Below are 13680 nucleotides of genomic sequence, written 5' to 3' on the forward strand. Positions count from 1 at the left end.
TTCGTCATCAATAGTTTCAATTTAATTAAAATCAAATACATGTAATGTAAATAAATAAAACAGTAACTCTTAGTTAAATTTACTGAATGGCGTCATGTGAATGCACAGCTCAAGTCTTTCAAAAATTTTAAAGATATTTATAAAACGGCATCATATTAGGTGACCTCTTAGTGTATACATTGGATTCAGTTGCTCTTCCCGTGATCAATTTCTTTACAATCAATCAAAGTTTGCCCATTTATCAGAGGCACCGTCACCCGAAGATACGGCTCACATTCAGATGCTTATAAGAAAAAGAAAATATATATATATATAAACAATAAATAAACTCTAAAGATTAGATGTACATATGGATGAGTCATTGCTTTCTTGCCCAAGCCTTCTTCCATTCAAAAATTTTTTACATCAAAAGTAAACAAAGTACTGCATAAGAAACGAATATCTATATTTTAATTGTGGAGTAAATAAATAGAGACCTGCTACATCCCCCAGTTCTTGGAAAAAATGCATATTTGCACACTCACATATTCTCTCTCTAAATCCAGAACAAAAATACCGAAATGTTGCGATTTAAAGACGCTTGCGAAATCATTAGAGAAATGTTTTCGATAGTTTATCTCTTTAAGAGAGCAACCAAGCAAGGTATATCTTTTTACTCGATCTCTTCTTAAAGAGTCATGACATCCTTAAGACATGCAGTCTCGATAGAAATATGAGAATTGAATGTAAAAAAAATTTTTTGAACGCCCTCTGCATGAAATATCATGTTACTTTTCTTTTCTAACAAAATTGATCTTAGAGGCTTACATGCGATTATTTGCAGATATTTCTTGTACTTACTTTGATCCAATGTGCTTTCCAATTCGTCTAGGTCATCGATAAGATGAAATTCTATATTTGTAGCTTCTTTTAAAATGACTATCATTTCATTGGAAACTTTCATTAAAATTAGATTCACATTCACATTCAATAATTCCTTATGTAATATGCCAATGCCACGGGCAGCCGTAAAATCGAAGTCTATTAAGATTGCAGTCGATTACAAAAGTAAATAACATCGAAGTAAAAACTCACCGTTCACAGTCGAGAAATCCAAGACTACTGGAACCGAACCGTAACTGCTTAAAGCATTTGATATTCTACAGCGCACCCAATCAATTGAAGGAAAACAAAGAGAACTTTGTTTGGGACGTATCACGATGTAAGTAATACCATTTTTAGTCTATGAAATAAATCAAATAACGTAAAAGAGGTACGCGCTTTTTATTAAAACTGTTTGCCTTTAATTCGTTGACAGCTATTACAGGACGAGCCGCACGGTAAATTAAAAACGCTACGTCAGTAGCTACGCCCAATGGTATGCCGACTTCCACACCCAACGCTAAACTAATAACAAATGTCACGGCTCCAGGTAAAAGTTCACGTCTGCTACATCGCCATAAAGGTTTGACTACCTTGATGCAAACACATAAAAGTTATAACAATTTCTTACTATTTACTAGAGTTTCGAAATGTACTCACTTCAAACTCTATCATAAATATTACGGCTGAGACGATGACGGCACTTAATGCAGCTTTCGGTATGAACTGAAAGTATGGAGTCAAAACGGCCACAGCTAATAAAACGAAAGCACTAGTATAAAGACCACCGAAAGGCGTTCGAACGCCGCTGGCATGATTTACGGCACTTCTTGAAAAAGAGCCGGTTACTGGCATCGAGCAAAAGAACGAACCACATATGTTACTTAACGATAATGCGAACATTTCACGTGTGGCGCTTAATCCTGAAGTACCAAATGCTTTTGAAATAGCCACGTTACCCAAGACAGCGATAATGGGTAATATAATCATTGAAGTTCTCAGTTCCCATATCATGTCTCTATAATTTTGATGTACTACGGTACCGTTCGCACTTACGATATTCGTTTCAAATTTCGGTACTTGAAATCCGGGCAAGCCACTTTTCACATTGCCCGTCAAAATAAAAGGACAGCTCGCTTTATTTTTGCAACTGTAATAGGCAATTATGCTTGAAATCAATACAACTAAAGCATTCCGTCCAGTAACCAATATCCATGAAATACTCTTCAAAAGCTTCCTTTTATTCGAGAATTTAAAATCTTTTAATTTCTGCCGAAAATCCAAGCAACAACAAATAAAAAGCTATTAAAGTTGGAGCGACATCTGAATGCCCGCCACTTCGAAAAAATGCAATAATCCCATTACGTTTTTTTTTTCTATCAATTGTGAGCGCATCAGCAAATCGGCAATTATTTCGTGAAAAACTTCACTCAGCATCAAATCGTATACTAATTGGAAAAATATTTTATGTATTCGTTTTTTAAGGCTTTCAGACCGCGTTTCAGTTATCGCGAGCTATTTATGTACGCGCCGCGTCCAATTTCAATTTTATTCGATTAACGAAATTAAAGCAACGATACACAAGCCAAGTTTCAACTTACGACCTCAGCACTTCAATTTTCAAGTATTACATTGACAGTAAATTAAAGATCGTTTCACAAGTTGTAGTGGATGAACTGACGAACATACATAGGTTTACTCAGTTCCTTATTCTTACGTTAATGAACATTGTATACAGGTCATGGTGATTCTTATTAAGTCGCTAAATAAATCGTAACATTAGCATCCTTCAGTAGAAAATGAAATGAGTCTATAAAATTAGAAGAGATATCATTTCACTTTTAACCTCTTCATTTGAACGTCGGAAATGGTGTACAGTTTAACATTAGTCACGTATCAATACATCCTACAGCGGACATCAAAAAATTTGCAAATAAATTTGTTATATAGAAATTGTTCTACTCAATCTACTGATTTGCGCGCAATTAATAAAAAAACTGCGACTTTTCACATGTTCACCGTAGGTGACGGATAGACAAAAATGTATCGCAAACCAATAATGGCTTTGTTACTTGCACAATACTCACCCTTAAAAAGAGTAATATAATTATGGCCACAAATCCTAAAGAGAAATCAGCCATACGCATTTTATCTAAGTTTGAAAATACCGACGTAATAGTATTCAAAAAACCAGATCCAGAATCGCTACGTAAACCGAAAAGTCCCTAAAAAATTGAAAATTATTACAATAAATAATACGCAATCAAGTCAATCAAGCTGCAAAAATGATCAGTAATGCTTTGATTAATTTTCTCGTAGACGAACGCCTCCGCTGAACATATCGATTACGATCGACTACCAATTAAAACTATTCTTTTATAAAATTGCTTACGTATATCCAAATTAGAATACTTAACGTTTGAATTTCTAAGCAACTTCTGTAGTATAAGCATTTACGTATGTATACCTATGTTAGCTCATTGTCCATGTTGGCAATGAAAAAGCAAGACGTGTTTTAATTGTACACTGTATAAACTAGTTTTTCATATTTAATTTCTAGATAATAAAACCGATCCCTGCATCATCATTTTATCACTTATATCTTTCATTGCCGATTTTATTGGAACCGCTCATTTTATCTTTCGGGATATTGCCGCGGGGCTTGCATGCAAACTATTTTATTTAAGTTGCTATCGCGACAAAAGTAGTATTTTAACATACAAATTAAGTGGACCAAATTTCAACCACATTAGTCTATTTCTTGGACCCCACTCTATAGATGATTTTTCGTAAAATGTAAGCCCTTCAGAAAAACGTTTAATTTTTAATATTTTATGATGGAAATTAGGCCGTAGTAACAACAAAGCAAAAAAATTAACGGTAGGGAATTGAGATCAGGTAGATCTATTTTTTAGGCCCCAACAGCTATCATCCTGAAAAGTTGCCCCTCATATAAAGAGAAAATCAAATTTCTAGTTTTTTTTGGCGGAAACTGAAAAACGAAAAAATTTTCGGTAGTAAATTAAGTTTGCAAAATTTGGATCGCATCATATGATGTTTCGCGCCTGCTCCAAAGTTCGGTCTTTTATCAGTTGTATGCCTCTGCACGATAATAATGAGTAATTTTTTTGGTATTATTACCAAAACGAATGAATAATTAATTAATATCAAGCGAAGTGGTGTGGGGTATCCAAAATTCATCCTTGCCCAACTATAACGCTCTTACTTATTTTTCACTAAATTTTTTAATAAAATAACTTGTAACCTAGACGGACGTTCTAAGCGTAAGCGTTAACATCAGCAATTTCTTTAAGCAATTTTTATGGTGAAATCCGAAGCTTCTAATTCAATATATAGTACTTAAAATAACATGCTTCGAAACCATTGCTTAATTCGAATCTGGTAGCCAAGAGTAAACGATAAAAAAATTTCGTTTTGACAATCGGTCTCTACGAACTTCCACATATGGTCATTAAATCAACGATAACTATTTATCACTGGCTATTTATCACTTTAGACAAAATACCAATGTAAAAATGTACACAAACGAGAACTGATTAACTACATATCTACTCCTCATACTTAATCTAGTAGAGCGCACGTTCTTTCCCCTTAAGCAAATACTTCATTCAAAATATCATCATCGCTTACCTTCAACTGGGATGTACCTATTATAACGGCTGTGGCCGAAGTGAAACCTACTGTGACTGGCAAGGATATCAAATCGACTAAAGCGCCTAAACAAAAATATATGAATAATTCGTATATAGGTGGTATGGTGAGCATCAATAAAAATTTACCTAATCTCAAGATTGCCATGAGAAACTCAACTATACCCGATATTAAACATAAGAGTATCGCATAATCAGCACCAGATGTTAAACCAAAGCCCGTATGATGACTAGTTATTAAAGCCAATAGAGCTGTAGGCCCAATAGTGACCTGAGGGCAACTTCCAAAAAAAGCGTAAACTATACCTCCCATAAATGCTGAATACAAGCCGTACTGTATTGAGTACATAAAAATTGATGAAAGAAAAATTTGAATTTCTCCAAAGCACTTACTTGAGGTTCCAAGCCTGCTAGCGTCGCATACGCTAAACCTTGAGGTAGTACAGTAAGCGCCACAGTTACGCCAGCAATTACATCCGCGACCCAATCTTTTAGAGTGTAACGATTTAACCATTCAATGCCCGGCACAGTACGATACGCCAAATCTTTTAACTTCATATTCGAAATTTAACTAAATCATAATGCAAAAATTTTTTTATTCATTTATATGTATGATATTGTTATAATTCATTCATGCATTTATGCATTCATTCCTTATTATTATCATAGTTAATCTATAATTGTATAACAATGGTCATGAATACATGTAGAGGCACGCATTTATAACGATTATTACAACAGAGAAATTAAGTGCCATAATTTTGCCTTAGAAAATTTAAAAGTAATTTGCTAGCATAATATTATATTATTATATATTATATATTATATATTATATAATATATTTTATATTGTTTATTATCCCTGTCGCGGTTTAAGTAATAAGCACGTCAGTGATTCAATCCAGGTAGTTTTCGTAAAAAATTTTATGTTATCTAAATGTGCTTAAAATAAAATTGACTGAATTTAATAATAATAAGCAATATTCATGAAGTTTTACCTTTTCGAATGAATTTTTTCACTTCCGAAAATACCAACAACGATTGAACGAAAAGACGAAAGTAGAATTTTGCGTTGAGTTACTAAATACTTTATAGGAACTCTGATCTCGAGGTGTAAGCAATTAATTAGTACGTTATAAATCTCATAGATTTTTTTCGAATTTTTAAGAAGAACAAATATATCAGTAATTTAGAAAACGTTTTCGAATATTTCGAAGATATTGTTATAAAATATTGATATCCAATAAATAAATAGCGCTTACTTTAAAATCTAATAGAGTATTAACAATCACACTGCTTTAAAATTTGGTATAATCACTTGAATTGTCAAGAGATAACTGAATAATGAAAAATTATCCATTTTAAACACAATGTGGAGCTGAATACGTTAAAATCGTTGAACTTAAATCGTTGAATATTGAACAAATAAAAACTAATTTAGTTACAGTAACGGTCGAAACGTATTGAACTGAAGCCAATTCATCAATTGTTTGTTTTTTTTTTTCGCTTACTTGGGCACTAAAGGGAATTTGTGACGACATCGGTCAGAAATTTTACTTATATACCAACAACTGATCTCTCTGTACTCGACAACGAAACAACATTTTCAAACTTTACCCGTTCCTGCAATGGGACAGAGAGTAGTACTGGAACACGTTATATTGTCATGCCTGCTGTTAATATATAATTCCTCAGAAGGCATCTCAAAGAGAAATCAGCTCCACACATTTCGCCCTGCATTGTACGTTTATATTACCTTACACGCAATTTGGAAATCGTGCAACGTAATCAACTACAGATATAAGCTAAATGAAGGTAAACTTTTAATGGTTTTACATTGCAGCTTGAACGTATAGATATTGAATTCGGCATCAGAAATATGATGAATAGATATATTATTTTCTTGCATTTATATATTTAATCATTTTTTTTTTTAACATTCTATTAGGAAAACTAATAAAAAATACTATTAACAATTAACTTCCATTTAGTTATTCGTTTACATATCGAAGGAAAATTATCAATTACTTTAAAGACATCACACATGTTCGTATAAATATTTTATCATAAGCATAAAAACAGCATATTATTAAGCAAAACCCTTCGATATGTTGCAAAAATTAAATAATATTTTTTAATTAATTATTTTAAGGCCAGCTTTTGTTTTATTAGGTGGCAAACTACAAAACGCACCGGAAATAGCAATAAAATACTGTTTACTTTTTGTTACATGGCTTTTGTACTCTTGCTTTCATTCCCATCCAATAACTTGAACAGCTGTGACATGAAGTGTTTTTATTTAGTTATTGTAGACATCTTCATAGTTTTTCACTTATGCGTTAACTTTGACTTCTCACTTTCTTCTTAAATTTCATCAAATAATTTTAAAAGTTGTAAAATTTACTCGCACAATAGCACCATACGTAGAAAATATGGTTTGTTTACTTTTCATCGAGGGTATTGAAGAATTTTATATTTTTTACCAATTGCTTCAATATATGGCAATGAAAATATGCTGTGAAGGGATATGAAGGTGTTCCAGAATATTCTATCTCACAGTCTTACGACTACTAGAGGTAATGCGCGTTGTACAGTAACTCAAACATAATGTGAAAAATTGCATAAATGTTTGAAATACATGTGTAAGCAAATAAAATTAATAAATATATAAACATAAATTATTCCTTCAACGTAATTTTGTCTTAATAATAAAAAACGTCTCCATGCTTTATGATATGAAAATTTTTATTGAAATTTATTGAAACGTGTGACGACCATAAAATTTTGAAATTTCAATGGGGAATAAACAATGAAAAGAAAACAAATTATGTTTGCTACATGCATACCTAACGGTTGCTTTTTTTCGTACATACAGTTGTATGGTAAACACCATAGCGCTTATTCACTGGAAAGCACAGAACTGAATATGCTTCTGCTTTGCGAGAGTTTTAGAAAATATGACGTCATATCAAGAAAGTACAAACTAAATTTTTACCCATGCAAATTGAAGAGCAAAAAATCAAACGGCTATTAATTGGTAGCATTATTATCGTTATTGATAAGAGAATAACTGAAAGTCCGTAATAGTTTCCTAGTTTAATTTAAAATGTTGGACCATCTTGCCGCAAAAAAATAGTATGCACATATGCTCCCCAGAAAGTTTTTCTTATCTTGACACAAGCTAATAGTGAATGCAAGAAAATTCGATCCATATCACACATAACTTCCCATTTGAATGGCCAAAAAGACTTCTACTACTTTTTATATATTTGACACATGTAATGGCGTACGACTTATAATTTATAATTAGACATAAGAGTAGATAGAAACGGAATCAATTCAATCCCGGTCTCCACTATATTTTACCCTCAACTACACTATCTTCAAAATATTTAAATTATATATATTTACACATGCTTTTATACAATTGTATATAAACGATAATATTTATATTTTATTACTTTAGCAAGCACGATTAAAAAAAGAAGACGTAGAATATGATAGGAATTTCAACGAACACGGATACCCACATTGTCCTAAACGAGACGTGAACACTTTTTGTACTGTCTAGAACGTATATTTTATTCCGCTTTTCTCGACTGCTCCTTAATTTTATTTAACAGTCAAATAGTGACAAAATTCCATTCTGTAACCATTTGTATGTTTTAAATATTTTATGAGTCACGAAAACGCCAAACTTGAGCAAAAGTAGCCCATAAAGTAAAAGATCATGGTGAGAACATCGTATCGTCCATTTTCATTCTGTTCAGTCCCCTGAGACGTTTGTGGTATCAAAATTTGAAATCGATTTTTGTTATAATGATTCAACAAAGGGTAGGCCATAACCAAAAAAGGTAATAATGCGCTGAAATGCTTTGTAAGACGATAACCCAAATAATATTGCCATCACTGCAACACGAACAGATGTTTTCTTCCAATTGTAGCGCCTAGAAATTTGCATTGATAAAACACATATATTTTTGACCAGCGCAGGATGGTTGATCGATCATCCGACCGTATCTGATCGTTGTTTGTTGATGAGGTAGAAACCTGACACTTGCCGCGTATTCTTTATTGACGACGGGCTTAACTGAAAGAAAATCTAATATAAAAACTAATACATAAATAGGGCTGACACAATGAAGCTTTACTTTGTTCCTGCGTTTGGAACAAAATTTCAACATATTGTAAGCAGTGCAAACGAACACACTAATGCTGCATCTCGAAAAATTGTTGAGCTTTTTACGGTTCACATTCGGTAAGGTTAAATTCTTTATCAATTTAATCTTATGAATCAATTTTCATCATGGTATACCTAAAATTACACTTTCTCACCCTATGAATATTCAAGGTTCAAAAATGTATCGGTTCGAAAGATTGTCAATAACGATCGTTCTTGGTACCAAATTTCATTAAAATATCATTATTTTCTGAATCGATCGGTATAATAAAAGGTGTCGTGGATCTTGCGTACGTCGCAAACTAATGTAACTTACTTTATAGGTTTAAAATCTTGTAAAAACGACGTATAACAATAACTGTAAACGTTTAAAAATGTCGTAAATCGCGCTGACTGCAGGGTAATCACGTATCTGCAAGCTAACTTACGACGGCGACGAAGTCGATAGTTGACAAACGTTTTTATTGGACTCAAGTAAGACTTTCGTAGCCCTTTCATTGCTATCATTTATGTGTAAATTAAAAACCAGAAAAAAGAACACAGTTTTTATTTGTATTTATTTGTGGCTAGTTGTTTTCTTTGATAAATTAACAAACAAGCCAACTACTGATGAAGTAGTTACTTGCTTTTAGCTAAACGGATGCATTAACTAGAAGCCATTGAAGTGATTCGCAAATTTGCTGAGAAGGAGATAAGCACTCCTAATGTCAGAATCTGCAGAGAGGATGAGCACATCTCGCTTAGGGGAGTTAGGTAAGGTTATTTTTTTAATCAATGAAGCTAACAATTGTATTACTTCTTAAAATAATAGTTCTATACATTTTCGTGTTCACGTGCGTTTAACTAGACCTCACATTGATTATATCAATTCTCTTCACAAATTATTTACATTGTTTACTGACGCTCTAATGGCCATATTTAAAAATTTGCGAACGAGAACGATGATTTAATCTAATGGACAAAAAGGCGTTTTAATACAAAATTATTGACAATGTTTCTTCCTATGGCTTAACCAATTTTACCACAGAATTAGTTAACTTAAGTCGCTATTGTTTTTATTTGAGCTATTTATGGGAACAATAATCGGCAAGCATACGTACTAAATATATATTAAAACCTAAAAAATTTATTGGTATCATTGCCACTTTCCAATAAAGGTAAATAATATTATCTACTAAATGTCATAAAATTTTATCATTACAGTCATAAAATTTTATGAGTCGCCGCCATGAAACAAAGCGTCACTACGCGGCTGGGAATTACAGGAATGTCCCTAAAATGTAAGTTGTAAAGTACACACAATTTTAATTATAAGTTGTAATAAAATAAAAGGAAAGATTTAATCGAAATTCTACAGTAGCTAACAAAGGAGAGATTTAAATATACCAAGCAAAATCTGATATGTATGAAGGGATTATAAAAACTTTCGTACAACATCATTAATCACGATTTTAAAGGATGTCCGCTATGACATGAAACTATTTGAATAATTCAGATACGTAGTGCTTACCAAGGAGCCAAGAAGTAGTTTGATTCCCATTACTTACCCAGGCCTTATTTCCATTCCGTTTGTCACTTCTGATATTACAAATGACAACGTACATCATGCAACACTCAAATAAAAATCAGCATCGGCGGGCAATTAGAAATTTCCAGACCCCCACAACTCTAAAGCGGTGGTTAAGTCTTTTACTGGCGGTATTAACGTTATCCTCACACCTTAGTCAAAACGCGTGCTGAAACACGAAATTTCTGTAGAAATTTACATACAACAACTAATATACATATCAATACACATACAAGTTGTTTACAAATATAAGAAACAATGTATTTGTATATTTTCAGGTAACGTAAATCGATTGGAAACGTCTCGCAGATCCTTTCTCTATTTTATAAGTTTACCTCACCGTGAATCACGGTTCTTGCGCCAAAGACCATAATACGCGCACTCGAATCATTCGACGCAAAACTTATATATAAAATCCACATTTTTTAATTATTTATTCATTTTATGTAATATATTACATTTAAAATGTTGAGATCAATATGTCCAACACAACTATAAGTTTTTATAACTGTTGATCTTTTACGATTTACGAGTTTGGCAACTGATCGCGCTGTGGTCATACGGTTTTAATTTGGGTAAAGAATTATTGCACTTTTTTCTTTTCTCTTATTGCTTTATAGCTTTTTACGCGTTTGAAGCGTAATTATTTGTAAAAGTACAAAAGGTATAAAAGTGAAAGAATTATATTAATTATATTGAAAGTTTGTCGTGATATTCATTTTGGTTCTTGCGATCAGCACTCGGTGCTCTCGATAATAAGTCTCTTTCGTGTTTTTTATTTTTGCTTTTGGTAATTACAGCTTCTTTCTTGGCTTGCTCTTTGTTTGCCGTTGCTTCAATAGTGTGAAATTTATGTCTCATTTGAAAGAGAATTTTTATGATTTTGTTTTCTCCCTTTTTTTGCCGTTTGCGGTTTGGTTTTGCTTTCGCTCTCTTCTTACAGTGACAACGTAACGGAGAAGTTTGCTTAAATTTATTGATAAAATTTGTGTTGTGGATCTTTTTGCAATTTGTTCTTTATTTTCTTCACAATCCACTTTTGTCGTGTTTGACTGGACATGGATTGTTTATATACACCATGTCGTGTAAAAACAGTCCCAGAGTCTGAACGATTCATTTCGTGTTGGGTTTGTGATCGTTTTTGCCATGCAAAGTGTGCCGGTGTTATCAACCGTGCTGCCGACGCAGTCGCTGATCCCTCGAAAGGCTTACGTTGGTCATGTCCTGACTGTAGGAAGCGGGGCAATGATTTTTACAAACTCTTCACGGAGACGAGAAATGATTTCTCGGAATTCAGTAAAAATCTTGGCTCCTTGTGGGAGAAGTTTGAGGTAATTAAGTCCAAGTTTAATGAATGTTGTTTTATTGAGTAGTCATCTTCTTCCCAAGTTAGCAAAATTACAACTCGCAGCGTAGCGTGTGGTACGTCATCTCTGATTCCTTCTAAATCTAATTCGTTGTTACAAGTTAGCGCTCTGCCTCTGGCTTCCCTTTGTATTTAGTAAAAGGGAGAAGCGCTTATCCGCACAGTAGATCATTCAGGGTTTGTTTAACTTCATCACCTCGGATGAATTCCCCGTGACCTCTGGCGTACCTCAAGGCGGCCACTTAGGCCCAATTTTATTTAGTTTATACATTAATGATCTCCCATCGGTGATTAATTCCAGTCAGATCTTAATGTACGCTGATGATGTGAAGCTGTTTTCTTCCTTCTCTGTAGAATCGCAATCACATTAGCTTCAAAGTGACTTGAATAATTTGGTTGCATGGTGCTCTTTGAATCTTCTGAAGCTAAATGTAAATAAATATAAAAAGCAAGAAGAAAGTCAATCATTACTCAGTATTCCATTGATTCGCATAAGTTGGACGATGTCGATACGTTCACAGATTTAGGCGTTCCATTTGACCATAGATTGTTTTAACTTGCATATTGAGCTCTCGTTAAGCAAAGCTAGGTTCGCGCTTGGTTTTATAAACAGGTGGTCTAAAGAGCTTGATGATTGTTACATTACGAAAAGGCTGTACATGTGTTCGGTTAGACCTATATTCAAGTATGCCTCTATTGTGTGGTCTCCTTTATATAGGCGCTATGTAGATTCAATTGAATCTGTTCAAAAGCAAATCTTGCTGTTTGCCTCTAGGAATTTGGGTTGGGATCCGATTGCCTCTCTTCCCCCCTATGAAAATAGGTTGCTTCTGTTGTCCTTACCATCTCTCGAGAAACGTAGATTTGTTCTCGGCGTTTCCTTTGTAATCAAAGTAATAAATGGTGCTATTGACTCGCCTGCATTACTTGGTGAAATAAGCTTTAAAGTCCCTAACCGCTTTTCTAGGGACTTTAGCTTGGTTACGCTTAGTCAATGTAAATATAATTATGAGCTGTTTAACCCGCTCAGAGTTGTTTGCAAGAATCTAAATGACGTCTGTCAATTATTTTCATTATCAGACTCGAATACGCGTGATTTACCTATGTTTTACTTAAACTAGCTCTTAACCTTAAAAAGTCATTACGATTCCAAAAATTAATTGTTGTTAACTATTATCCGTTGCCAAGCTTATGCATGTTTGCGATGGCTTAGGGGTTCATATGCAATTTCGTCCAGCACCGGTTGTGGGTGTGGCTTCATGCTAGTTGTGTACATGCTTTTTTTCTTTTTTTTTCTTCTTATTTGTTTTATTATACTTAGACTAAGTTTTAATATTAAATATTATAGGATATACTTTAAGAGTCAATTGAACTCGACTGTCAATTTGCTTTCGTTGAGTTTTATGTATAAGTAGAGTAAATAAAGTATAAGTATAAGTAGAGTAAATAAATAAATAACTAAATAAATGAAGAAATAAATAAATTACTCATAATAAATGGCGGCGCCAGTATGTGACGATGTATGGAAGATTTGACGATACGGAATTCATTATAAGCTTTTACTGACTAAGAGCATTAATAACACAATTGGAATAAAAAAACAAAAATTATTTTCCTACCTTTAACAAGTTTAAAATTTTTCGTTTTGGTTCAGCTGTTTGGAAGTAGAACAATTTTGTTTGGAATTTATTTAATTTTCAATTTACAGCTGTTTTCTATTTTAAATGCAGCAAACAACCAATACTAATGCAAAACTTGAGCTATGTAGTTTTCGCGTAACTTTGCCAGGTTGCAAGAGTGTATTAACAGCCATGTACATACGTGATCTAAACAAAAAATCATGTCATCAAACATTCCTGAATGCCGTCAAATACTTAAAACCAAATCAGCCGAAATACGCAAATGTAGTCTAGCTTTCAAATATGTGATTACCCCCTGGTTCATTTCGTTTCATGTGAATTGAAATAAGAACGTTATTAGTGACTACCCTATCTTGACATTCGTTCCAATTTCATTTTGTGGACATGGATTTTATT

At 33.2% G+C, this 13680-nt stretch overlaps 1 protein-coding gene across 5 annotated transcripts; it reads right to left on the reverse strand.

Moving 5' to 3' along the window:
- Positions 1-11: 11 nt before the first annotated feature.
- Positions 12-10904, reverse strand: LOC119631638 (sodium-independent sulfate anion transporter). Of its 5 annotated transcripts, none has more exons than XM_038024023.1 (11): positions 10512-10904; positions 10259-10447; positions 4926-5103; positions 4662-4866; positions 4513-4598; positions 2949-3086; positions 1522-2130; positions 1281-1454; positions 1075-1222; positions 841-1020; positions 12-283 (listed from the first exon to the last, which is right to left on the reverse strand). In XM_038024023.1, the coding sequence occupies exons 3-11, from the start codon at positions 5088-5090 to the stop codon at positions 186-188; spliced, it is 1803 nt and encodes a 600-aa protein (XP_037879951.1). In that variant the 5' UTR covers positions 5091-5103; positions 10259-10447; positions 10512-10904; the 3' UTR covers positions 12-185. The 5 variants fall into 5 exon arrangements, with proteins under 5 accessions (XP_037879951.1, XP_037879950.1, XP_037879952.1 ...); XM_038024022.1 differs by lacking the exons at positions 10259-10447; positions 10512-10904 and adding exons at positions 5530-5801; positions 6288-6597; XM_038024024.1 differs by lacking the exons at positions 10259-10447; positions 10512-10904 and adding an exon at positions 7993-8049.
- Positions 10905-13680: the final 2776 nt, after the last annotated feature.

This window comes from Glossina fuscipes, unplaced genomic scaffold (genome assembly GCF_014805625.2).
Source record: "Glossina fuscipes isolate IAEA_lab_2018 unplaced genomic scaffold, Yale_Gfus_2 1, whole genome shotgun sequence".
NCBI lineage: Eukaryota > Metazoa > Arthropoda > Insecta > Diptera > Glossinidae > Glossina > Glossina fuscipes.

Coding starts and splice junctions, on each gene's coding strand:
- LOC119631638 (XM_038024023.1), bottom strand. CDS start 5,090: ATGAAGTTAAAAGATTTGGCGTATCGTACTGTGCCGGGCATTGAATGG. Junction 4,867..4,925: donor TAGCAGGCTTGGAACCTCAA/GTAAGTGCTTTG, acceptor TACTCAATACAG/TACGGCTTGTATTCAGCATT. Junction 284..840: donor GGAAAGCACATTGGATCAAA/GTAAGTACAAGA, acceptor TTTTCTTATAAG/CATCTGAATGTGAGCCGTAT.